We start from the raw sequence: 24,988 nt of genomic DNA on the forward strand, positions 1-24,988 counted from the left end.
TGTATGTGCGAGTGCATTTCGTTCTGTTTACCGGGATAGAGGCCTGATTGAATATGAATGATCTCTAGCCTCGGGGGGGGTTCAGCCTCCATTGGACATTTGTCTCGACACAAAAGCAGCCAGAAAACTACATATTTAGAAAAGGGAACTCAAACGGATTGGATTTTAGTCATTGATTGTGAATTTGAACTAGCGTGTAGATAATGTTTCTCGTTTATTGCTTACAGTGTGTGCTGCTATAGTTCCTATTAGATACGTAGATGGATGGAGGCTTTATTTATCCTGAAGGTAATTCTGGTACTAGTAACCCACACCTTTCATACTATTTCACAACAATGTTACTTGTTAGTTGTTGTGCCTTCTTCTTGACTTGTGCCCTTCAGTACCCTTCCATTACTCAAGCTTTTGTTGGCAAGTCATTAGAAAGCCACTCATTCTCGCCATCATTTCCTACCTGAAGCGAATTATGAATTAATGTGCAGAAGTTGCAGAATGAATATCATCAAAAAAAGCGGTGTGCTTGCGACGCCACCTCTTGCCTATAGAAAAGCTGGGATGTGCTCCAGCAACACCTAAGGGCCGGAAGGCGGATAGAGCGGACATGAAAACAAATCGATGAATGAATTAAAAAATATATATTTTCATACGTCTAGGCCATTTATACTGCACATACGTACACACTCATAACTCCGCTGCGAGTGCATTCCGCTCATTGTAACAGCGATTCCTTGTCGTTAAACACATACTTTTACATTCCAAAAAGCCCGTCGTAGCCCCCCAGTTGTCGTTAAATGAGTACGTCGGTAAGCGAGGAGCACCTGTATAGCATTAGACAGCGACAAAGTCCGTGTTCTGTGTTTTTATTTTATTTATGAGCTGAAACCTTCCAAGAGCAAACGGTGGTAAGCGCATCACTGTTGGGGCAACAACCGCAAGACACTTGCTGCAACAGATGTGTCTCCGTCAAACAGAGGGTCAATAATGTGCTGAGACATCCCAACAGGACCATACTGAGACGTGAGGCCTCGGATCAATTCGTGTATAAATAATACATGATGGCGAGACAGGGCAACACAATTTATTTGTTGTAAGCCTTTAAAAAAAAAAAGAGAGACGTGACCAATAGCTGCACTCATGAATTTACTCTGGTGAATAAAGAAGTATGACTTGTGGAAATATTTCTGATATCTGAAAGTCTGCTTTGCTGGTTGAGTTACATTAATAATAAAGTAAATATTTTGAAAGTATATTAAGATTATTTATTTCGATGAACCTTGGTGCATAAATCTGTGCTCTTGATAAACATAAAATAAGGGTGCATGTTGTATACTCAAAGTTCAGACTGCCTATCATCTGAAGCACATTGCACGGAGCTTCATGCGTTATTCAGAGAGTAAGGATTTGGCTGGGAGTGCAGATATCTGTGCAGTGTGTGTGTGTGTTATTTGTGAGAAAAGTATTTTTAGTTCCTGTAATGCTGTCAAGGTTCGCATTGGCTGGCTGGCGCCCGATGTCGTAGAAGCTGTCATAGACCATCCGAGCTTCCACTGAGAGGGAACAGCTTGCTTGTGTTGTGAGTATTCTGGGTTAGAGTATAGAGCCAGAGACGAGCCCCGAAACTGGAGGCAGTATATGGCCAATTGCCCGAATTCAGAAACTCACTGAGAGGAAGATGGGGAGGCTAAAAATACACAGGATAATGAGTGTGGCATTGCTGACATCCTCATGCTATGTTGTTGGAGACGTGCCGTTCTTTCTCTCGACTATTGCATCTTAATTCGTGCACAAAATATGAGCACACAAATAAAACGTTGGCCGGGTGGATTTTATTTTTAGCTCAGGAAACACCATAATTACTGTACGTATATTATTACTGACTTCAGTTTTACAATCTGCAATATCTGGCATATGATAATATGATTTCAAATTGAACTACAATATGAAAAATGGTATGCAGTTCAGTTTAATAAAGGTCAGTTATAAGAGAAGTGGGTCAACCTGACACCTTGGTCAGAAATAAAAATGGCCAATTATCATCTTGCCACATTCTAGCGGTTGAATTTTCCTAGCGAAAACACTCCATCACATTATTGAAAAAAATAAATCCCCATTCTGTTCTACCACATTTAATAATTTATTATAATATTGATAGGTGGGAGGCATAAGTGTTTTTCAGCTATAAAAGGGGGGGGGGGGGGGGCACACTAATATAATCATGTAAGACCTACATTTCCTGTTTCTGATCTTTAAGGAGGAAACATTGAGGAGCGACTGTGACTACAGTGACCAGATGGCCCCACCGTTTAGTTTTACACCCATCACTCGGATGCTCTAAATCCATCCTGGCTGCTGCCTTTATAATCAGCAGTGCTATGAACATGGCAGCCGCTATGAGATGTTGGCTTGCCAAAATTCATTTTAACTTACAGTATCATTGCCATTTTGGGGGGCGCAAACAATTGATCTTGTTTATTAATTGACCGACTGGAATGTAAACCAGACGGTCTATAATCTGCTCAAATTAATGCCGTCTCTCAGAGAGCATTCATTCTGCTTCTTAATTTTTCTGCATGGTTCTATTTTTCATCGACTGATCACATTTGCTTTTAAATTAATATTTTTTTTAAAGAGTCATTAAACTGTAAACGTAGCACTATTTATTTTTGTGTTGGATGAGCACAACCGTTATAAGCATGGCATATCTCCAGCACCTTATTTTTCATGGTTAGAAAAGACAACACTGTCTGCGGCGCAGCTGTTGGTGGTTTTATTCCTGGAATCTGGGAGCAATGTGATTCAATCAGTGTGGGGTTAACAAGATTTTACAAAGCTCCACAGTCTAAAAAGGTACAAAAATAAATAAATAAAAGAAATTAAACTGGTTTTGTCCCTAGAGAGCACTTTGATTCCTTCTATCCTCCTACCAGCTCACTTCATGCCTTGCCCAGTTCTTATTGATGTGAAAATCCCTGTGCAGAAAAAGGACCATCAATGTGTGTGTGTGTGTGTGCGTGCATGCGCCTCTTTACTCGTTTGCCACACCTGCTCATTTGTCTGTGTTTTTAATCATTATATTTAAATGATTCATCGATCCTCGTCCGTTGATCCTCCTGTCTGAGTTGCATCTAAGCGGCAGTGCAGCTGGGTCGCCTCACCTAGATGAAAGCATCGGAGGCTTTTTCATATGCGCAGAACATTTAAATTGCATGAGCCTGTTATTGTGCTCTTACTTAGGCATCTAATTGAAAATTGAGCCAAAACACGGTTTGTTTGTTTGTATGTCATATAAAGAGACCAGCAAACGGGAAAGGTCTCATACAATTTGACAAAAAACGGGTTCAATCAGTTCAGCGTAAACCTTGGATTTAATGCCACCAGATATTTGCAGCGATTCTCCTGCAACCTCACTTCTTTGCTAATTTATAATCAGATGTGATCAGCGTTCCTTGATGAGGATGTGTATGGAAATCACGATTCTCACAAAAGGCAGAGTGAGCCCTCCAGAGAACGGTGTGGGACTGCTCTATCAATTCTATTGCGCCACCAATCTCATCTTGTTTGGCCTCCTTTTCACCGTGAGGCATCAGGGACTTGCCATAACCCGACCGAAGGAACCAGAAAGAGTTGAAAATCACTTTATGGTCCTGAGTGGCCTGAGCTCACAGCAGACCAAAAGCCTGTGTATCCATGACAACGCTAAGATGGGATTCACTCTTAGCCATTGATTCCTCTCAGTCAGCGCTCAGTGCTGAGGGGAGGAACTGGAGATAAGGAAGGATTCAATTAAATTTGCTCCGAATGGCTGCTTGCCCCTCATGTAAACTGAATAAATAGGTTACACTCTGAGCAACACAGGAGTGACGCACAGAGACGCGGAAGCGAGCGTGAGAATTGTTATCGTAGTCCCCATTTGGTTTTGATTATGGTACTTCTTTTTCCTTTCTAATATTTTCATTTCAAGCGCTTTCCCCCCCTGCTCAAGGTAGAAATCTTTTTTTTTTTAAAGCTCATCCCTCTTGAATTTTCGTGATTGATAAAACAAAGTCAGTTCTCTCTGATTTCTTTCCACCGTACTTTGATTTTGACGCATGCCTGAAATCTTCTGTGCATAATAATACAGTTTAATGTAAAATTAACCTGACTTGTACATTTCTGGAGCTCAAACAGACTAAAATGAGCAGCACGATTTCACTGGAGCCCACACATGCAGTGCAGCTCTCGTGAAGATCTGTATAAGTGGAGGCTGTAGGCTCGGCTTAACCCAGTTCTTAATGTTATCTAAGGAGGGAGGTAGCAGGTGCATTTGCTCTGGGATTTCTATATCAGTAATGGCCAATCTTCTGGTAGGGCCAATCTGGTGTGGGCCAATCTTCTGGTAGGTATTCATAAAGGTGGGGCACCCCCCCATAAAATAGGCATGAGGTTTTATTTGCTTTTTTTATTTCTCTTTTGTTATGTGAAATACAGGAGTAGGTAGAAAAGCACTCAGAGAGCGAAGACCTCCTCCGCCGAGCAGCTCATTTCCTTCATAATTAGATTTAAACGTCCACATGGTGATCTGGAACAGCACCAAAATGTTCTAAATTATTCTTGCTATCTTTATACACCAACCATGGAAAGTGAATCGGAGTTTATTTTTGAATCCTTAAATGGAGTTTTCAATGTTAAAATGTAATATGTTTTCCTAATGTCATTCTGGATCCGATTCAGATGAAATTCTGTGGTGGGATAGAGGCCCCCCACCCTACATGACCGTGTCTATTCCATAAACATTGGTCAATAATCAACCCGAGATGGCGCTGCTAACTCACAGCAAGAAGGTCCCGGGTTTAAATCCACCAGAGGCTTTTCTGTGTGTAGTTTGTGTATTGTCCCCGAGTTCTCTAAGTTCCAAACAGGGGAAATCTCCCCATCGCCTTTGAGCCCAGGATCAAGCCACATTCCGCATGCGTGGTTCGTCAGGGGAGGGGAGTTGTTAAAAAAAATGAATGGTTTGAATAAAAATGTGAAACCAGTGAGGTCATATTTGGCGCAAAATATCTGATGTCACAGTAACTACCTGATGATCTAAAATTAAGGTGATACCTGGTGCTTAGCCTGCTTAGCTCACAGGTAGTGCTGTTCAGTCGCTCGCTTCACAGTGACAAGAAAAAGTTCATCCTTCTGTCTCTTCGTAGGTGGAGGAGGTGGTGGATATCGGAACTTTTGCTGCAGAGGACATCCACATACCTAGCATCTACGTCCACAGGGTTGTCCAGGGAGACAGCTATGAGAAAAGAATAGAGGTACAAAAAACTGTAGCTATAAACACTTTCTGACTGAACCCTCGTTGAAGTAAATACCGGTACAAGTAAGTCATTCAGAAACATGCATACGAGCTGTTAACCATGGCTGACCTCGACCTGAAGCTACCTCCCTGTTTCTCATATATTTATATGCTTCCAGAAACGAACAGTTAAGAAAGGCCAAGAGGAGAAACCCAAACCAAAAAAGGATTCTGACATTGTTCGAGAGAGAATCATTCGCCGAGCCGCTCTGGAGTTCGAGGATGGGATGTACGGTATCCTTTTGAACTAGGCATGAGAAAATTATAAAACTTTGTGTTTACGTCCACTGAAAGAAAGTGCTGGCCGGAAGCCATGGACAAAAAGGAGAGCTGTGCTTTTCATAAATTATTTTCAATGCAGACGATGAATAATTATAACCTTGGACTTACAATATTATGCACATCCTTTTTTCCCCGCTCTTTATGAATTAATATCTTACTGAGGAACAATGGGACAAACTTCAATCAGGGAAGGATTATCAAGCGACAAATTTACATCTGCACACAGCCTTGTAGATTTGCATAACCACATAAACGGGAAACAAACTTTTTTTCTGATGAAAGCCGGTATAGCTGGTTGTCGATATATAATTTATCCTTTGCTCTTAAACAGTTCTTTATGTTTAAAGTGTTCAAATTTAGCGATAATAGGACGGTGCCTGTCTATGGGCTCCGAGCCGGTGTACCCGATGAAAGGAAATGTTACTTACCGTATCTATGGGAATTTTTGACAACGTAGTCATAAAATATTTAATTAGAGTCTCTGGATTGTCTTGGAGATGATACTTTTTTCTCTCAGCATTTTACATCAATAAGTTATTGAAATAACATCCTTCTTCATAAAAGATTAGCTTTTGACTGGCTGTTCTGTAATTAACTGCTGATTTTTTAACTTATTTTATTAATTCTCATTCCCCTATTATTCGGCCTGAAGTATTTGATTTCTAAGCGATGGGAGATCTATAATTTCTGTTGCATCAAAGACGCATCAAATTTTCTCTGATTATTCACCAGCCCGAGTGTGCGTAAACGCTTGTTAAATTATTCTACATACTATAAATGGTTTGATGTTAGATTTCCACTACATTACCATCTTTAACAAATAAACATCCAGCCAACCTTGGTATTGGTATCCCCACGCTGGCCAGCAACTTCATAAAACCAGACATCACCGTCCACTTCCAAAGTGAAAATGGGATTTTGGGACTGGTAAGTCACAGAGAGCTTTGCTCCACATCAGGTTTGAATCTCAACTAATGAAGCTTCTATAACAAGAACCACATTTTCTAATTGTCATTTAAAGCCCGTAGGCAAGATGAATAGGCATTCATTTGAACAATGTCATTTGTAGTTTTGAAATGGTGCCGTTTTGATCTTTTCTCTTGTCTTTTACTTTCTCACAATCCTTATTATTCTGTGGCCGAGCCTTCAACGAAGGCTGGCTGCTGACTGTGCTGTGGAATGACTGCCTCACCAGTCGCGTTGGCAGGAGGACGGAGTCACCAGTGCCTTATTTGTCAAAGACTCTTTTAATTATGCCTGTCGCTTTAAATGATCTCCTCTCCTCGCTGAACACTAAGAAAATCAATGCCCCATCTAATCAGAAAGTCCTAGTGTGTCCTTCCCTCCCTGCAGAGAGCAAGGTTAGCCTGTGTTCTTGTGACTGCCTGCTACTTGCTTACCTTTATTTACCCCTGTGTAGGGGCCGTACCCCACTGAGGACGTCGTGGATGCAGACCTGATTAACGCTGGTGAGAAAGCTCTGAAAGCATTCGTGTAACTGGGAGGCAAGATGAATATGATGTCTTTTCTGTACTAACCATTTTATTGGCATCTCAGTCACCCCACTCACAACGACACTCAGTGGACTCAGTCTCTTTTTTCATTCATCTATTCATATTTTTTTATGACATTTCATTGATCTATGATTATATATTGCCTTTAATTTTTGATAATTGTGCTGTCAAAGTAAAAAAAAAAATCTGAAATCAAACATGTCCACCATGCAGGGAAGGAGACCGTCACCGTGCTTCCTGGAGCTGCCTATTTCTCCAGTGATGAGTCATTTGGCATGATCCGAGGGTAAGACCACAGCACATGCGTTTTTCTTATGGATTATAAAAATTAAAAACAAAAAACACACACAACCATTTAACAGCATGTTTCCTTTTAATTAACTAGCTTTTTATTGAAGTAATTATCTCTGTAATAATAAAAGGCACTTGACCACAGAACATATCCATGATTTTGTATTACTGGATCTTAACAAATACCTGCTGTCACCAGTTCAAATTAACAGCGGCCTTTCCAATACGCCCAAAGGTCCCTGGTTCTCATTGATTTGCCAGCTGTCTGGGATTGCCCACCCGCACACCCTGAAACACCAGTTCCGTCTGTCCACCCAGTGGAAATTCAATAGTACTCATAAATAGAGCTGTCCAGTTACACAGGCAGGGTCCAAACGGAAATTTGTGTGTGTGTGCGTGTGTGTGTGTCTGCAAACGTGGTAAAGAATCCAGACTTGCCGAGAGAGAATAAGTCAACATTTGGTTGATTGTAAGCCAAGTTCCCTTGAATACTGCATTAGCGCCATCTCTTACTGTGATGACGTGTACTTCTTCTTTCTTCTATCACTTCTTTGTCTTTCTGTGTGTTGTTTGTGTGTTGCCTCACATCTGCTGTGTGTTTCCAAATGAGATCCTGAAACACTTATGATTTTTCTGCAGGGTCCATCGGGCCTCATTTAAATCTACCTTACTCTATTGAGATCTTTCTCGTAAATTCCCCTGCCTGTTCTAAATACCATTTTGAAGAAATGGGGAAATGGAATTGCTTGCCCAGGATGCGGCTCACATGAGAACAGAGATGAAATAACTGACATATTTTGCTAATGCAGTTCATGTATATTTGCTATGTAAATGTAGCAACAGGAGCAGGTGAGACTTCAACCACCTATCATGATGAGTAATGGTAAAGAAACACACACAAAAACTAGTATTTCAAAAAGAGATAAAGGAAAGGGGTCGTCATTGAGAAAGATGTGCGTTTTTGAGCGTCTGTCAGGTCAGTACTGTGTGTTTGACTTTGTTGTTTTTAAAAAAAAAAAGTGATCTGATGAGTTCACAATTTGACACCTGTCTTCTTTTGGTGTGCCGTTCTCTTTAGGGGTCACCTCAACCTGACAATGCTGGGAGCCATGCAGGTTTCAAAATACGGAGACTTGGCCAACTGGATGATCCCAGTAAGACTGGTTGTGATGACACAATCTATTACTTTTTACCAAAGTCAGGTTTTCTATCTAAAAGCATCATCACTAGAACAGACACGCTCCACATGCATCTTTGTGAAGTTCATGCTTGGTCTCTGGTGATATTAGGCTTGCACTGCGGTTCCGTTTGGTCTCCTCGAACGGTTGCTTTGCTGGTATAGAATATCATGGGTGGACGCCATCATCAAATGTCTCATCAGGTTAATTGTTCTTTAGGCCACAGTCCTTCTAAGTGATTAATAAGGTCAATAACCCATTAAAAGCCTTTTCAAAATGTGGGAGGGCTTATTCAGAATGACCCCCCCCCCCCCCACCCCCCGGCACACAGTTGTTTTCTGCTTGACTGACGTGTGCATTCAAGGTTGCCCCTGCCAGGACATCATTTTATAAATGCATCTCCTCGAAGCAGCCAAGTGGATACACAGTGAGATGAAAATGCTAACATTGAGAGACCATGGCGATAAATATCATGTTCAGATGAATATTTAAACCTTACATCTAGTATGAATCATTTTAAGCAGGAATACTTTAATAGGTGATGATCTCTGAATATTTAAATGCCAGTTTTTATGTTCTTTTTTGCCTCTTCATTTGCACGTCGGTCGGTGCATGAATAAGCAATTTATGCAGATACTGAAAGCTCTTATACGGTTTTTCTCGTGTCGGACAGTTCAAGCAGCAAAATGATGCTGCAGCACAGACGCCCCCCCCATCAGCACCTACGCTCCATCTTCATTGTCTCCTCTTTTGAAAGGATGGATGAAGAGAATTATATTTCAACGCCATCTCCTGATAATGAAAATTATCCACTATCTATAGATGGGTACGTGGCGTGAAATTGGAAAAGCAGTACGTGGGAGTGGGGGGGTGGGGATGCGCTACTCTTAGTGTGATCATGTTGATTTTAAGGCTTTGAAATGATTTTACATCCCCACTCAGCCTGAAACATCTGGAAAAACAATAGGTGGAAAGGGATAATAGAATAAAGGGTGCCATTTTGGATTTGTTGTGCTATTTTGTCCTGTAGCTGTTCTGAGATGAATTGAGTTGTTCTAATCGCAGGATTCTTTCACACTCAGCGGTTCACTGGAGAGGCAAACATGGATCCCGCCTTGCAAGCACACACACACACACACACTTAAAAATCAGAACTGCACTTGACGCGCATTGACTTGGATTTTGTTTTCCTGACCGCTTTGGTTTTCGCTTGCTCCCTCGCCGCAGTAATAAGCAGATGTCATCAGTGAGGGAGGGGAACACTGAATAGATTTAAGTTGACTTAAACCATGAAGTTGTGTCTGCTCAGTCAAATGCCAGCTTTGTCTTTAACAAAACAGAATTTACTTGATGGTCTCGGGGTGGAGAAAACAAGCTGCTGCGTAAGACATAGATTTCCAGTCCCCGGAGGCTCGGTCTAACTGCAGCGTAAGTGCTGCAATAGCTCGAGCTGCCGACTATTAAAATGCAGTTACTTGAGCAGATGCTCATGATATGGCCTGATGGCATCTTCAATGAAGGAGCTGCTTAAGTGCCTTTTGCCTCTGAACTTGCTCTCCTTCTGCATCATAAATGTTTTTTACCTCAACGTGTTTGTCAGTTTATATCAGTTAAATATCACTGATCACTGTCTCTGTGTATTTTTAAATGCATTACAGGAGTTGTGTGTGTGTGTGTGTGTGTGCGTGCGTGTGTGTGTGTGCATGGGGAGCGCCACTGACCATTTAGGCCTAAACTAACGCTTCTAGGATTATTAGTGCCTGGAAAACATTTTGATCTGTTATCGGCTGATAGATCATTTTCAGTAGTATTTAATGACGCTTTCTCTAATTACCTCCTCCTCCGAGGAGGTGAAGTAATCAGCTTGGTTTATTTACTTGCTTGTTTGACTACTATTAGCGGGATTTCACAAAGAACAGCTTTTGGTGAAACTTGGTGGGAGTGTTTTGGAATATTAGTGGATCCAGTTGGTAGATGAAGGATTTTTATTTTTTTATTTATTTTTGCCCCCACTTACTTTGTCATCATTTCACCATTTAAGACCTTGAAGGCAGCATTTTAACACCAAAGTTCATTTATTTATTTATGACATGAAAATCCTGCAAATAATCTTTTGAATCTGGATCTATATTGTCTTTTATTTTTATTTTTTTTACACATTTCAGCCCTTTTAGAATTTATATTTTCTAATGTTTGTGAGGAAATGTTAATATGACCATGGCTCAGTTTAATTTAAAGGTCATTGGTCATCATTGCCATATGCTGAAAAGTGTTCCAGTTACTTTGAACTCTCCATCCATCTTCCTGTCAGTCTAGTATCTCTCTCTATTTTTTTTAATTGTTGTCATTAGCTGTCTGGCTAAGGAACGCTAGGTTATTAAATAAAGAACCGCGTCAGACAACAGACATTGTCAGTGAACATGTGGGGCAGAAAGGAGGCCACTTGGCGAATATGAAATAATGGATTGTGAAGGGGCTTTTATTTCTCCTCTGTTTCTACCACAGACTGTAAAGTCAACACTTGTGCAACAAGTGAGGAAGCTTTTTTTTTTTTTTGTCACCATGGCAACACACAAAAGAAATGAATCCAACCGCTCGGGCCAGTGAGGGAAATGCTCTGCGAGTCAAATTGTGCTTTCCATGATGCTTTCATCATGCATTAGTGCTGCAGCAGCATATCTTGGAAGGCTCGTCCTGCTGTATGTCACTGAAACAATTGGCTTCTGATTCAATCTGAAAGACCAACAGTACAAAATCACAGCATGAAATGGGTTCATTTCTGTTCCATTCTGACGCCCATGAAACGCCTCACACCACGTTAGTTATGGTGTGTGTGTGTGTGTGTCATTGTGTTATCCATGTTATGAGAGGCGGCATCTGAGCAGAGCTTTACCATAAGAAGAGCGTTGTCCTCGTTCTGCGCCGCTGATGCTGTCCCCTGCAGTCCCCGACATTATCATTATAAGAATGGATGTACCGTTTCAAACTCTGATTAGCATTCGCGTCGGGTACTGCATATCAGTAAGCCATCATAGGAATATACAGCATGTTCTATCGTTAATTTTATAAAACACCCATTTAATTAGCATATGGGTAGGCTACTGTATATCGCTGTAGGCAAGGATTAATTCAAAGATATATATATAAAAATGATGAAAATGAAATGAAATGAAATTGTTGCTGCTTCGGAAAGAAAAAAAAAGGAACATCTGTGGAAGATTTTCTCATTACTGGATCTAAAGTCAAGCAGAAAAATAAATAGCTACAACATTTGCATAAATGTGTTTGGATTATTTCACCTAACTGTGACTGAGCATATTTTGTGCATTTAAATTGAATTAGGTCTTCTAGGTTGTATTACATAAGAATACAACAGCTCACTTGATAAGCTGTGTACAGCCCTAATGTGAGAAACACTGTAAAAAAACAACAGAATGCTGCCAATTGCAAACAAAATGCATTTAATAGCAGACAGCAGTTTAGATAAACTTGCCAGAATCCTTGTAAGATTTTTTACATGCTTCACCCTAACTTTCCTCGTGAACGCTTTCTTACTTTTGATAATATCATCAATGTATCTGTTTATTTTTGTTTGGCATTCAATTCAGATTAAGCATATATATATACAGTAATCAATGAAGTTGATCATGAAATATTATATATATTTTCCAGATCAAAAAGTATTACTAAAAAATGATCACATTCCCTTTGGAATGGCATGAATGTCATCGATGAGGAAAAAGATTGCATTACTTAGGAGACAAAATGATCCACAGTTTGTTTTCACATTTTAATTTGGTTCTCGCGTCTGTGCCGAGTTGCAGACTCTCGGTGGTCTCTGTGGTGCAGATTATAGCAGCCAATTGGACATCAGAGTGGTGGAAGATTAAAAACATGCGCTGCCTCAGCCAGTCCAGAAAGGTTAACATCATCAAAGTTGTGTTAATTAAATGTCTACTTGCCTTCCCGACCAGGCCGAAAGCCAAATGCTCCTACAGTCTCCTGGTTCCGCGGCCTCCGTGCAGCTGTTGATTTAGCAGAGTAGTATTCCAATAACCTCTGATATTTAGAGACAACAGGGATCCAGTGTGTGGCGGTCGGCTGACCCGCTTTACAGAAACCTAGCAACCAAAGCTCATTCTGACGAAAACCAGGACAACCAACCCAAGGTTTGATTAGATTAAATGAAATAATTCGGGTGAGGAGGATGGCATAGGATGGCAGCTTCTCATCCTGCTTGTGTTCTACATCACACAGATGGAGATCAGAGGCTGTCAATCGGCGCAATCGTGTATTGACCTAAGCCGCATCAGTTTATTTCATATTATTTTCAGAAGTTAATGTGTTAAATTTAATTGAAGGAAAAAAAGTAAAGGTTGTGTTGAAAGGCCAAACCCAGATTTTGGTGGTTGTATCTGAGGATGTTCCAGGGGCCACTTTCAGTTTGTGTTCATAAAGATAGTTCATTAACAAATTAGTTGAAAATTATATGTAGCCTGTTTCATATCCTGTACTCTCCATGTATTTTTTTTTTGCGACCCTCCCCCCCCCCCCCACACCTCCCTACTCCCAATCCTCATTTTGCACCGTGTTGATATCTTCTCCACCCAGCTGGCCTCCCTGGAGGAAACCCGCATCCTTATGATGTCCCACGCTTGGCTTATACATCCTCTGGTTATGGAGTGGCGAGGGAAGCAAAGCAGGCTCTTCACTTGATTGATGAGCAAATGGGATTTTAATTCAGTTACTCAGCCGTCACCCTGTAGCCAGATATGCATGTCAGCCATTCTTATTTAGAAAGCTTCTGTATTGAAAATAATTTGTGACCCTGCTCGCAGTTCAGATGCTGCGATGCTCTTTCAGAATTCCTTTATTTATTTTTTTAAGCATTTTATCCAATCAACTCATTTAAAATGTGAATGTTAGCTGATCTTTAAACACGATTTTTGAAGGGCTCCATGGTGTGACTTCATTAGTTGCATATGCTCCCAAAAATCTGCAAAGTGGGATTAAATAATTCCGTTGTTGCCCCAGTCTGTAAGGCTACATTGTGCACAAGCTTTGCATGTAAAAGTTCATCTCGATCCATGGATGCCTCGTGCGGAGCAGATGCTCGATGGCTTGTGACAAGCATTTGAGTTCACGCTCCAGGAAAGCGCCAAGCACCTGTTATGGTTATAATCCATCTGAATAGTATTAAGTACTGTTACCTTTAACAGAAATACAAGCTTTAGCCGTGTTATTCACACAAATACGGTTTTGCAATCATGTAAGGCGTATTTTCTCACCTGCCTCCACTGGTACGTATTCATGCAGATAACTCTAGTTTCATTTGCTCGGCCTTTCGCATGTCTACCCGTGACATTACTGCTGGTGCCTCATTATAAAGGTGCCGAATGCAATTTAGTTTTTTGGCATCCGAGCCTTAGAAATAAAATCTATTGAATACATTAAACAGCAACATTTTCCTGAAGCAGCCTCATTTCTACTCTGGTTAATCCTCAAATATACCGTCAACGAAAGTGCTTTCCGCAAAATTACTTTCTGCTGCAGAAATTGGACCCTATTAGAAGCTGTTTCGCAGTGTAGTGGATTATTTTAAGCGATACTGGATATGTTCACGGTCTTCCTTTCCATTTTGAATGTTTGTTTTGAATTTGCTATCCTGAAGTTGTTTCTAGTCTGTATGATGTTCTGGTTGTTTCACTTCTCTTATCAATTAAGTTTTACCTTTTGTGGAAAAACCATTGGAATAGGAGTAACAGACAAAAACTGCTAAAAGTTTCCCCAAGCGGAAACAACACATAAAAAAATACTATTTATATTTTTGATGGACTTCAACCTTTGCAGTGCTGCCACAGTTTTAAGAGCGGAGATCCAGCCTAATCGCTTCTTTGTGTTATCTCAGAGTGTGAAGTGTTTCTGGGTCTAACTAGTGAAAGAATAAAATTAAGCTCTACCAAGCTTTAGAAAATTGTACTGAAGTGAGGAGTTTAAGCTTCTCACGCATTTATGTATATTTAATGAAGTAGGAGTTTTTCAGAAAACCTACAGTATAATTGGGGTGAAAAACATTCTGATGTCATTTTATTTGTTGCCATTTTAGTTTTTGCGCTATTGTTTTCACGTGTTCCTAACGCAAAGGCTTTTTTTTTGAACATCATTGTCAAAATTGTCACCTTCCATTCTTAGGGTAAAATGGTGAAGGGAATGGGAGGAGCCATGGATTTGGTGGCCAGTGCTGGAACCAAGGTGGTGGTCACCATGGAGCACACGGCTAAGGTGTGTATTCATGCTCGAGCAGTCGCGTGTGCTTTTACTACATGTTAACAAAATGTCCTTAAAAAGATGGATTCCATTCTCAGGAAATCAGAATTAATACAATCCATAATTAATCCATTCATGCTGGTACCTTCCACAGCGTACCTTGTATCTGCTTTCAACGCTGAGTGGTTGTGTTAGGACTGATTAGGGATAATTAGGCTAATGGCTTGTTGAATGCCACTTTACCATAGAGCATGCGCTCATCCAGATGAGCTTTTGAACACAAAACTTTCTCTTGTATATTTTTTTTTTAATGGCTAATGGAATACAAGCCTGGGATCAAGCTCAGTCCACTGGAAAGAGCTGATTAGCGGGGCTGGTTCTGGAGCTAGAGATGATGATGATGCCACAGGGTAATGGAACAAGTTGACTCTTTCAAAAGTCCAGAAAAATATGAGGCAAGGGCATCATAACATTGTCCACAGAAGCATGCTGTTCTTAGCTCATGGGAGCCTGTCTGGTGCCCCACTATTGTCCAGATGGTTCAGCAGGTGAGCTTAAATTTGCTGTCCTGAAGCCGGTATTTTGTTAATAATGAGGACGGGGGGGAGGTGTGATCTATGATGTGTGCAGTTCAGGCCGCTCTTGGAGTTTAGAGATGGTTTGGGAACCCGAGACAGGAGGACTAGCTGCATCATGGATATGTTAAACATTTAAGAAGCATCCCTGAGAGTATTAAACTACCATTGCATATGTTATTGTTTTCTTTCTTATTTTTACACTATGTACATACTGTTAATTATTCTGTTTCTTTGTTGAGTGGAGCGATGTTGCTGATATAATTTCCCTATGGGATAATTAAAGTATTCTGATTCTGATTAAAGGAGACTGACGGTCTTCACTGGCCGAGTTCGGGGACGGGCCTCCAGCTCAAGACTTCTTCCTTAACCTGATATCGCTTTCTTTCAGGGGGGGAAACACAAGATATTGGACAAATGCAACCTGCCTTTGACTGGGAAGCAATGTGTGGATCGGATCATCACAGAAAAGGTACTTTCATCTTGGTTTCTAATAGCCAGTGCTTGTTAATGCAGACATTAACCCTGATATTGCCCTGGGGAGGCACATGCACCTAAACAACCTTTCACAAGTTCATCTAAAGTTTGGAACCTTTTTAAACCGGGGCCCAGCAATGTGTTACTATATATATATATATATAATATTGTAAATTATTATAATACTATGTTCTTGGAAATGTATCCAGATGCGGCTGGCCTCCAATCAAGCCACCTCATCAATCATTGTGTCTGATTGATTAAACACATTGGACTTACTGGGCCTTTGCCTTGAGGTTAAAACTTCAGGACATTAATGGTTCTTACAACTGGAAACAATAACCTGGTGCAACATTGATTTCGAGATCTTGATGAATGTTTTGAGCTTCGGGCTGGTTTGTTCACCTTCCAATCAGAAGTGACTGACTGAAACCAAAATGTACAATTTCAATGTCGGACATAATGTTTGCACCCCTGCAGCAGAGCAAAGGGACTCTTTCTGTGTCTGCTTTGCGGAATGTTTTTGGTCACCGGATGTTTTACAGTGAATGTGCAGCACCAGGCTGCCACTTATAAACGACTGTGACCAACATAAGGTGAAGCTTGCTGTGTTAAAATAGGTAGAATTTTCTTCTCAAAGTGAATTGGAATAATCAGGAGATAATCGGAAGTACAAGGTTGGAAAGGGTGTTGAAGGAGGAAGAGAGGATGCTGATTGGAATGAAAAGGTGTGGGAGAGAAAAGAAATCAAATCCGTAGCGACGCAGTAATGCATGGGCAAGATGTGCTTTTCATGCCCTCTTGTGCCCAGCCCAATTTCTTGTATCCCCCTAATGTTTCGTGCATTTGCTGGTTCCTGTCGGTGGTAAAGTTATTTATTTTTATTTCTTTCCCTCGTCTGTGTTTTTCTGCTTAGCTGACATTGTGATTGTGCAATATTTCTCAGCCAGGAGACTTAAGTCAATATTTATAAAGGTTACAGCTCTTTCTCCTGCCCCCCCAGCACCCAGTCACCATCTCCATTTCATCTCCTGCTGCTTTCTCTCGCTTTCTGTCCATTAGTACTCTCTTCTCTTATTTCATCTGCAGCTTTTTACTGCCTTTGTAACAACTTCAATTCCTACCGACTCTCATTTGGAGTACTTTCTTTCCATCTCTATCCACACACAATTTCCTTTTATCCTTTTGTCCATACCGCTCTTCCCACCGCCGCAGATATCTCCATGGAATTGATTCTATGATTAAATGTCTTTTGCACTGATAAAAAAAAAATGTTTGTTTGTTTCTCTTTCTCCTGTCAAACAGCCCAAATATGTTGATTTGATTGAGGCTCTCATATTAATTAATACCCAGGTTACCCGATGGCCTGTTGCCGCCGCCGAGGCGAGCCGGAGGTTATGTAATCGCCGTTTTTCCATCCATCCGTCTGTTAGCAAGATAACTCAAAAAGTTCACATGCTTTTGAAAGTGTGCTGACGAAAGTAAGTTATTTTGTGGTCGGTGGTCAATATCACAGACCTGGAAAAGTGTTGTGGGATATTCCAGCCAGTATTTGACTGGCTGCAATATCCCACAATTCCACAAAGCCAATTAGGAATGTATGTCTTATGTCAAGCAGAACAGCCCATAATAATTAGAGCTTTATTTCTTGAGCGAATGCACAACTCTGTGTGATCACCGGAGGAAACAGCCGGCGAGAAGAGGGACTCTAAACCCAGTTCGAAGTCCCTTCCTGCGCAACAACATCCTTCATTTCGGTTTGTCATCTTTAAATCTTCAAAAGCGAGAGCAAAAACTTCAGTCTCTAATAATCTGCCCCCCCCCCCCCCCCCCCCCAATGAAACATTGCTTTCCTTCCACGCTGACATGCACGATATATCATCACAGACGCAGCATACTTGTTGGCTGATGATGGCTAGCAGGGTTAGTGATTCAGGCTCCGTCCTGAAGAGTGTTTCTATGATTTCAGGCCCGGTGTGGTTGGAAACCTGTCGCCTCAGGCAGCGTCTCTGCTGCCCCTCCCGTGCAGCCGGACCGCTGTAGGCGCCATTTCACTAATCCTGCTCTCTTAACCACAGCGCCCGTAATCACATGTTTGTCCAGTCGCAGCACTGTCATTGAAGAAATTGATTGTTTTCTGCTCATTATATGTGCAGTGATTTCCTGCCATCATAAAGGTCTGTCTGCAAAGTCAATGAAGTGTTTGCTCTTTCAGTTTTGTGGGAGAATTGTTTTAGTAAAAGACTGAAGCTGAAGGATTATTCAAACGTCCTCATGCAACTCAACAAGTCTCACAATCCACTCCTACTGTAATGCATTTCAAGAAATCTATTTAGTTGCAGGATAGAATGTTCCCCATCTTTGTCCCCTCTGTGAATGAGATTCGCCTCCGTCTGTAGCCCTAAATGTGTGACGATGGCACGCTACTGTCAGGTGACCGCTTTCTGCCAGATGGCGCGAGGTGGGCCGGCGGCTTCTCAAAGCCTGACTTGCGTCAGTGTGGTTGATGATGATGATGATGATGCCTGTGAAGAAACGTGACTCGACAGTTTCACAACAGAAAGGCTGCTCCGTTGTCACACACAAGGTTACGTTGATTGTTCGTTGCTTTTATCCGGACCCTTTTGTGTCTGGTCTTTACCTTTTAGTAGCCGCATGTCAAACTGCTGGCGGTACGTTGCACCCGCCGTATCATGAGCCAAACCGCTGTTGCAGCCACGGTGACTACCTTTTTGGACGAACATTTTCTTTTCCTCCTGTACCTATGACATGTGTCACAATTGGAGATATTCCTATCACCGTCTGTGTTATCCCTCGCCCCCTGCTCCTTGTGACATTCCATCTGTCTTGATATATTGAAGTGAGAGATCTGCCTCCTGCCCTGCTACTGTGTGTGTGTGGTCATAATGAGCTCAGAGTCCTTACGGGCTTTTCCTGGATGCGACTGTGGTTCAGCCTATCAGTCACTGCTGAGGGAAGCAGCAGGAACCAGTGCAGCTCTATGTTCAGCTCCAGATATGTATTTAAAGTTTTATTGTAGGAGCTTCACTTGGGATCTGCCCCAAGAGCTATAAATATGAAATGCTCTGTTAGCCAGATTTGAAATGACCGATGAATGTCTCCATTCACACCATCATTACATCTCATAGTATTTAACAATACAATGGACCGAGTCCACCTATAGCCGGATACTGGGCTACATCACTCTATTGATTTGTTGGCATTGTCTTGATTAGTTGGATGATTGTAAGTTTGGGAGTGGGCGCTTTGCTTTCTGCCTGCTGCTATCTGCGTGTTGCAGCGTTGTACAGACAGCAGAAATCCTGAATCGGTGAATCAACAAGAAGAGAACTGAGAGAGTTTCTGCAGATTCTGATAACCATTCTTGGACCATGCAAGAGTTGATGAAACTTTTTGGAGGTGGATCTGAGTCGCAATCAGATTTTGAATAACTTTTTTCGCGTTGCAAGATGGAGCCTTTAAAATAACCACACACACATTTTTAAAGAAAATATTCACTGACATCTTGACAAACAAAGATAAGCCGGTCAATATTGGAAAAAAAAAGAATGGCACAGACAGATTTTGCTCTGCTCTACTCTACTCTCTTCTTATCTAGATTTGGGAGAGCAGAATAGATATTTGGAGCGTATCGTATCTGACTGATAGAAATGGTAGAGACATGATACATCTGTGATCATGTCGATGCAGTCATTCAAATGGATTTCATGAATCTGCAATAGATAAGAATAGGAAAAATAAATCCTTATCTTTCATTGTGGAGAGTAATACTTTTATAAGTCATGATAACGGGGAACAACATTCCAAATGCTGGGAGCAGGTTTACTGAGTCAAGACATTAAGTGGTGTTACTTCATTTAGCCTGAGGCAGGTCATCACAGGGACGTCATCACGGCAACTTTACCGTAGCCGACGCTGCCCTCAGCGCACCGGCGCAACGGTGGATGATTTCCACTTTCTCGTTTCTGCCTGTGACGGAATAATAGTGAGAACAACTTCTCGTGGGTCAGAAGCACAAACTCTTGGTTTGTAGTGTTGCAAAGTGCGATCGCAGTTTAACAGGTAACCGTGGAAATGCACAATGCTATTTGTAACCACAGCTGAATAGTTGATAGATGACTTTCAGCCATCCAACGTTTTATATTCCAAGTCCATTGCACTTGATTGAATTATTCCTTGTTATTGAAACTGTCCGAAAGTAGTGCAGCAGTAAAAAATGTAATTGGGCTCTCTGGGCTCTTTCGGGGGGGGGAGCAACCAATATTATTGCAGTATTTTTGTCATTAATGGGCAACATTGAAGTGGCTCTCTGCCCCCCTGTTGTATTTTCAGAGGGGTTGACATTTCGTCACTTCGTCACATTACGTCACTTGAATAATCTGTGAACACCCATCGTGGTACTATTACTATAAATACTTATTTGTCCTGTTGTGTATTTCCGTCTCGTCACCCATCGCCATCGCTGTCTCGCTCTAAACATGTCGTCCCTTTTTCCTTCCCTCCCTTTATTCCCCGTTTCTGTTTGCCAGGCTGTGTTTGATGTAGATAAGACAAAAGGCCTGACTCTGATAGAAGTGGGGGAGGGGCTTACTTCTGAGGATATCAAGGCTTGCACCGGCACAGATTTTGAGGTAAGTTTGGCTCCCAGCACAGTGTTGTTGTTATTTTCTTTACTTCCATCACCATAACCGTGTGTTCTGTCTTTCCTCTTTGTGATCTGTCCGCCATCGTCCAGGTGTCTCCAAACCTGAGGACCATGCAGCAGACCTAGAGGAGCTCGCAATGGAGCTGAGACATCTGCGTTGGAAACAGCTCGCCATCGGTCAATTCAATTCAAAAGATTTGATTTATCCCCAAGGGGCAATTGTAGGCCTGTGCAGCAGCAGCATGGAAGACTAACAATTGGTAATAATAACTGTAGAGATATATACGTATGTACTCATGAAAAGCATCAGCAAACAATTCCCAATTCAGCTGATGAAACATACATGCTGCTTTGGGTTCTGGGTGATCAGCAGATTTATTCCTAACTTAACTCATTGTCCTCTTTTCCCTGATCTGAGCTAACAGGCAGGAAACATTGTCACCAATTACACAAATAAGATTTGCCTAATATTTTTGCAGCTGTTACCAAGTGATCCACCCGAAACACATAATTTGACCGTGAATTTTGAAGGACTTGTTACTGAAACGGGATTTGACGAGATGCTTTAATTTATTTAGAAAACAAAATGAGTTTTTTTTTGCGTGGAATTGAAATCACAATCATCTGTCAAGATTTTTTCCCTGCATTGATCAACTTTAGCGCTGTCGCCTCACAGCAAGAAGGTACTGGGTTTGAATCCCATCTGTGCGGAGTTTGTATGTTCTCCACGTGTCTGCGTGGGTTATGAGTGTGTGCGTGAACGGTTGTGTGGTCCCTGCGACGTGCTGGCAACACATTCGGGGTCCTCACCCATTGCAAGCTGGGATAGGCTCCAGCAACTACCATGACCCGCCAAGCGGTAGAAGATGAATGAGTGAATGAATGAATTGTGTGGTGTAAAGTCGCATTGTCATAGGTTGAGGCAGAAAGCAATGCCAGTGCTGCGTTCAGGGCTGTTTGGATTCTGTAGATGAAAGTAGCAGGATTTACTTGAGATGCGGCTCGTGACGTTAAATGCAAAAGAGTCGCCGTAATTTTAAAATGGGATTGCACGTGTGAACTAAGATCCATGTTTTATAACGATTGATCACCTAATTCAGGATTTTCTTTTCTCTCTGGAAAATAAAGTAACTGTAAAATTGCGGTTCTGACTGTTACTATATATTTACAATAATCAAGCAACTACGTCAAATTTGATTATACGACACACTTTTGTGAGACATTTGCTGTCCTTTTGCCTTTTTGAATTAAATAAAATTCAATCTTGTGTCCTGAGTGAAGCAAGTAATTTTCTTTTTTCCTTTAACTCGTGATTTCTTAATGAAAATTATTATAAAAACCAACAACAGTTGATATTCTCACCAAATGACACTAAAGGAGAGCACATTACTTTGAGGGTGATTGCTTGTGACACTCCACAGGTTATGGCTTTCTATATATGGCTGGTGCACTGGCATTGACATTCTTGATGTGATTTCTCCACTCAAGTAGAGAGGCACTGCCATGACCCGAGGGCCGTTGCATAACAGCAGGATTCAACCAGTGTGCTTTTGGGCTCAAGAAGATCAACTGGATGGGATCATCAAGCAGAAAAATTGAATAAAGTGACAGGGGCTGTTGCCGCCGGCTGTTATGTTAGCCCACCGCATCCTTTCATGAGTCAAAACAGAGTGTAACCCTTTAAGCTTGTTTTATTAACCTCCTTTTTTTTATTAAAGGAAACTGTCACAGATTTTTTACACAAACGAATAGCCAAATCCATGTTTAGACATGGTAAACTGCAGTAGGGTTAAAATGGCAATGGCTACAAGAAGTAGCAGACAGATTGAAGTGATTGATTGATTAATTGGGTGTTCGTTGTGACCATTATAGTCAGTCAGGCATCAACTTTTTTTTTTAATTATATCAAACTGCTGGACTGTTAGCAAGTTACCAAACCAGCACTAACACTATTTTTAGTGTCACCCAATCAGGGCCGGCTTTAGTCATTCTTAGGCTTGTTTATGTATGAGATTTTTGCTTTGGGGGGTTGCAGACGGTACAATCATTGCAAAGCAAGAATGTTTTTGGTTCGAGTCCAACCCCAAGGGTCTTTCACCGTGGAGTTTGTTTGTGCTCGTGTTCGCGTGGGCGTCCTCCGCCTGCTGCAGCTTCCTCTCGCGGCCCAGAAACATGCATTAAAGGTGACTTTGTAACTCTCGTCTTGCTCATGGAAGCATGGGTGGTTGAATTCTGCGTCTCCCTGTGATGAACTGACGACTTGTCCGGGGTGTTTGTCACCTATCACCCGGTGTTGGGTAGGACACCCAAACACCAAGGAAGGATGAGCCATCATAGGAAAAGGATGAAGGGATGGAGTTTTCTTTTCTGCAGAGTTGTATCATTGTTCTTGCCATTATCTGAACATTTACAGTATTGAGACATTGATCAGCAAGGTGATCAGTGATGATGATGAACCGTGATTAGTGTTGATATCTATAGAAAAAGCATTAGTTTAATTTGTGGTCATGAGACATTAATTTTATGCACCGATGGTTACTTTAATATGACAAACCTTTACTACTGCAGTATATCTCTTCTCACACTAAGTACTACATAAATGCAAATATATGAAGCATACCTTTATACCTAAAGCATTTGTAGTACATTCTACTGCTCTGAACCATTGTGAATTTTTATGTGGCTGTCACGACGATATTGTGGTGATAATGAATCAGCACCATGCAGTGTGTATCTCAGTCATCCTCGTGCATCACCCCTGACGTGCTCCTGTTGGTCGATTCATTCGATCTAACGTCAGCATCTGAAGTTAACAGTGCTTTCAATGAGACCTTCATTTGTAAAGCCAGCCTGTGTAATTATATATACACGCGTCTCACCTGAGGACGTGTGCGTATTTGGCTGAAGACACGAATTCATGTACTTTCAGGGTCTGACAGGTAGATTTTTATGTAGGAACAGAGTTCTTATTGATGTGGGCGTCGAGTCTCTGCACCCTTCAAGCTGCATCGTTCCACAAGATTGTTTAACATGCTGGCGGTTGCTCTGGTCACCATGGGGGGTAAAGGAGAAAAATAAAATTGGATAGTTCTAACCAGGGGTGGTTCTAGGGTCAGATCTCTGAGGGGGGCTCAGAGATCCCCCCCCCCCCCACAGCATTTTTCTCATGCCACGAATACACGAAGTAGGTTCAAAATCCGACTTGCTGCCTTTTTGTGGGGAGTCTGCATGTTCTCCCCGTGTCTGCGTGGGCTCTCTCTGGGTTCTCCCCGTGTCTGCGTGGGCTCTCTCCGGGTTCTCCGGCTTCCTCCCACCACTAACAAACATGCAACTTAGGTCCAGGTCGTTATTGAAAAAGATAATTAGAAATATAGATAGATAGATCACTTTATTAATCCCCAAATGGTGAAATTAAAATGCCATGGACACCCAACATTCACCACACAGTACACGCACACATGTTTATTTATTTAGTTAATTCTCAATTAAATTACCTGGTTAAATAAAGGTAAAATAAAAAACGGCAGAGAATTGTGCTGAAAACATTATTAATGTCATCATCATCATTTCTGTATGACTGTAGACATTACAGAAAGCTCGGGCCGGTCTCTGGGCTCATACGAGGAGTTGTAATTAAACCGACAAAGTAAAGATCCCAGACCAATGGGTGGAAATGAACTGGGTGTGTTTATGTAATAGGTTGGAGGTAAACGCAGACCAAACAACCAAATATGGCGTAGAAGTATACAACATGAAACACTGAATAAACCTACTGATCCTACGTTTGGCTCAATCATATTTAATGCTATTTATATTTAAAAATCTATGCTCTATTTTAGGATCCTGTTTCTTATTTAAGTCCAATGTGTAAAAAAATTAATGAATATAAAAGTAACCAGTGAATTATTATGGCGAGCTCAAGCAGACGGCCAGCAGTCTCGTCTCACGCATGTTGTCCGCGCACGCCCCGAAAGCAACACCTCAATAAAGCGTCACCTGTTAACGTGAACATTAAACAGTCCCACGAAGCTGCTTCAGAACCATCACCGATAACAATGATTATTACCCCCCCCAAAAAAAGGGTGTAAACCCCACCGATGGTTATGTCTCTTTCACAGAAATAATCTCATGTTGTATAATGAAGGCAACGTGAAATGTGCTCCTCGCAGTGTCATCGCCGTGAAGCTTTCCTCGGAATGTTTCCATATTTAGATCTGTCAAAAAAAGAAAGAAGTCATGATTGTGTTACCCGCAGATTCAGCTCAAGAGGCGTGGACTGACTGGCGCTCTGATGTGTGCGCGCGCGTGTGTGTGCGTGTGCACGCGCGTGTGTGACGAGAGAGAGAGAAGCTGAAGGCGCACTGAAGGCGCACTGAGCACCGGGAGAACGGCGCGTTGTGCACAGCGACAGC

General features: G+C 41.6%; 1 protein-coding gene across 1 annotated transcript in view; it reads left to right on the top strand.

Annotated features, from left to right (window-relative positions):
• Positions 1-21,851, top strand: part of LOC137914472 (succinyl-CoA:3-ketoacid coenzyme A transferase 1, mitochondrial-like) — a 29,787-nt gene extending 7,936 nt beyond the window's left edge. Inside the window, exons 8-17 of the mRNA XM_068758010.1 lie at positions 5,178-5,285; positions 5,446-5,560; positions 6,441-6,535; positions 7,029-7,077; positions 7,336-7,408; positions 8,492-8,567; positions 14,784-14,873; positions 15,825-15,905; positions 20,461-20,562; positions 20,667-21,851. Of these exons, the coding sequence (XP_068614111.1) occupies positions 5,178-5,285; positions 5,446-5,560; positions 6,441-6,535; positions 7,029-7,077; positions 7,336-7,408; positions 8,492-8,567; positions 14,784-14,873; positions 15,825-15,905; positions 20,461-20,562; positions 20,667-20,702 (825 nt within the window). The 3' untranslated portion in view covers positions 20,703-21,851. The remainder of the gene's footprint in view (positions 1-5,177; positions 5,286-5,445; positions 5,561-6,440; positions 6,536-7,028; positions 7,078-7,335; positions 7,409-8,491; positions 8,568-14,783; positions 14,874-15,824; positions 15,906-20,460; positions 20,563-20,666) is intronic.
• Positions 21,852-24,988: the final 3,137 nt, after the last annotated feature.

The sequence above is a fragment of the Brachionichthys hirsutus genome, unplaced genomic scaffold, assembly GCF_040956055.1.
Source record: "Brachionichthys hirsutus isolate HB-005 unplaced genomic scaffold, CSIRO-AGI_Bhir_v1 contig_694, whole genome shotgun sequence".
In the NCBI taxonomy this organism is placed as follows: Eukaryota; Metazoa; Chordata; class Actinopteri; order Lophiiformes; family Brachionichthyidae; genus Brachionichthys; species Brachionichthys hirsutus.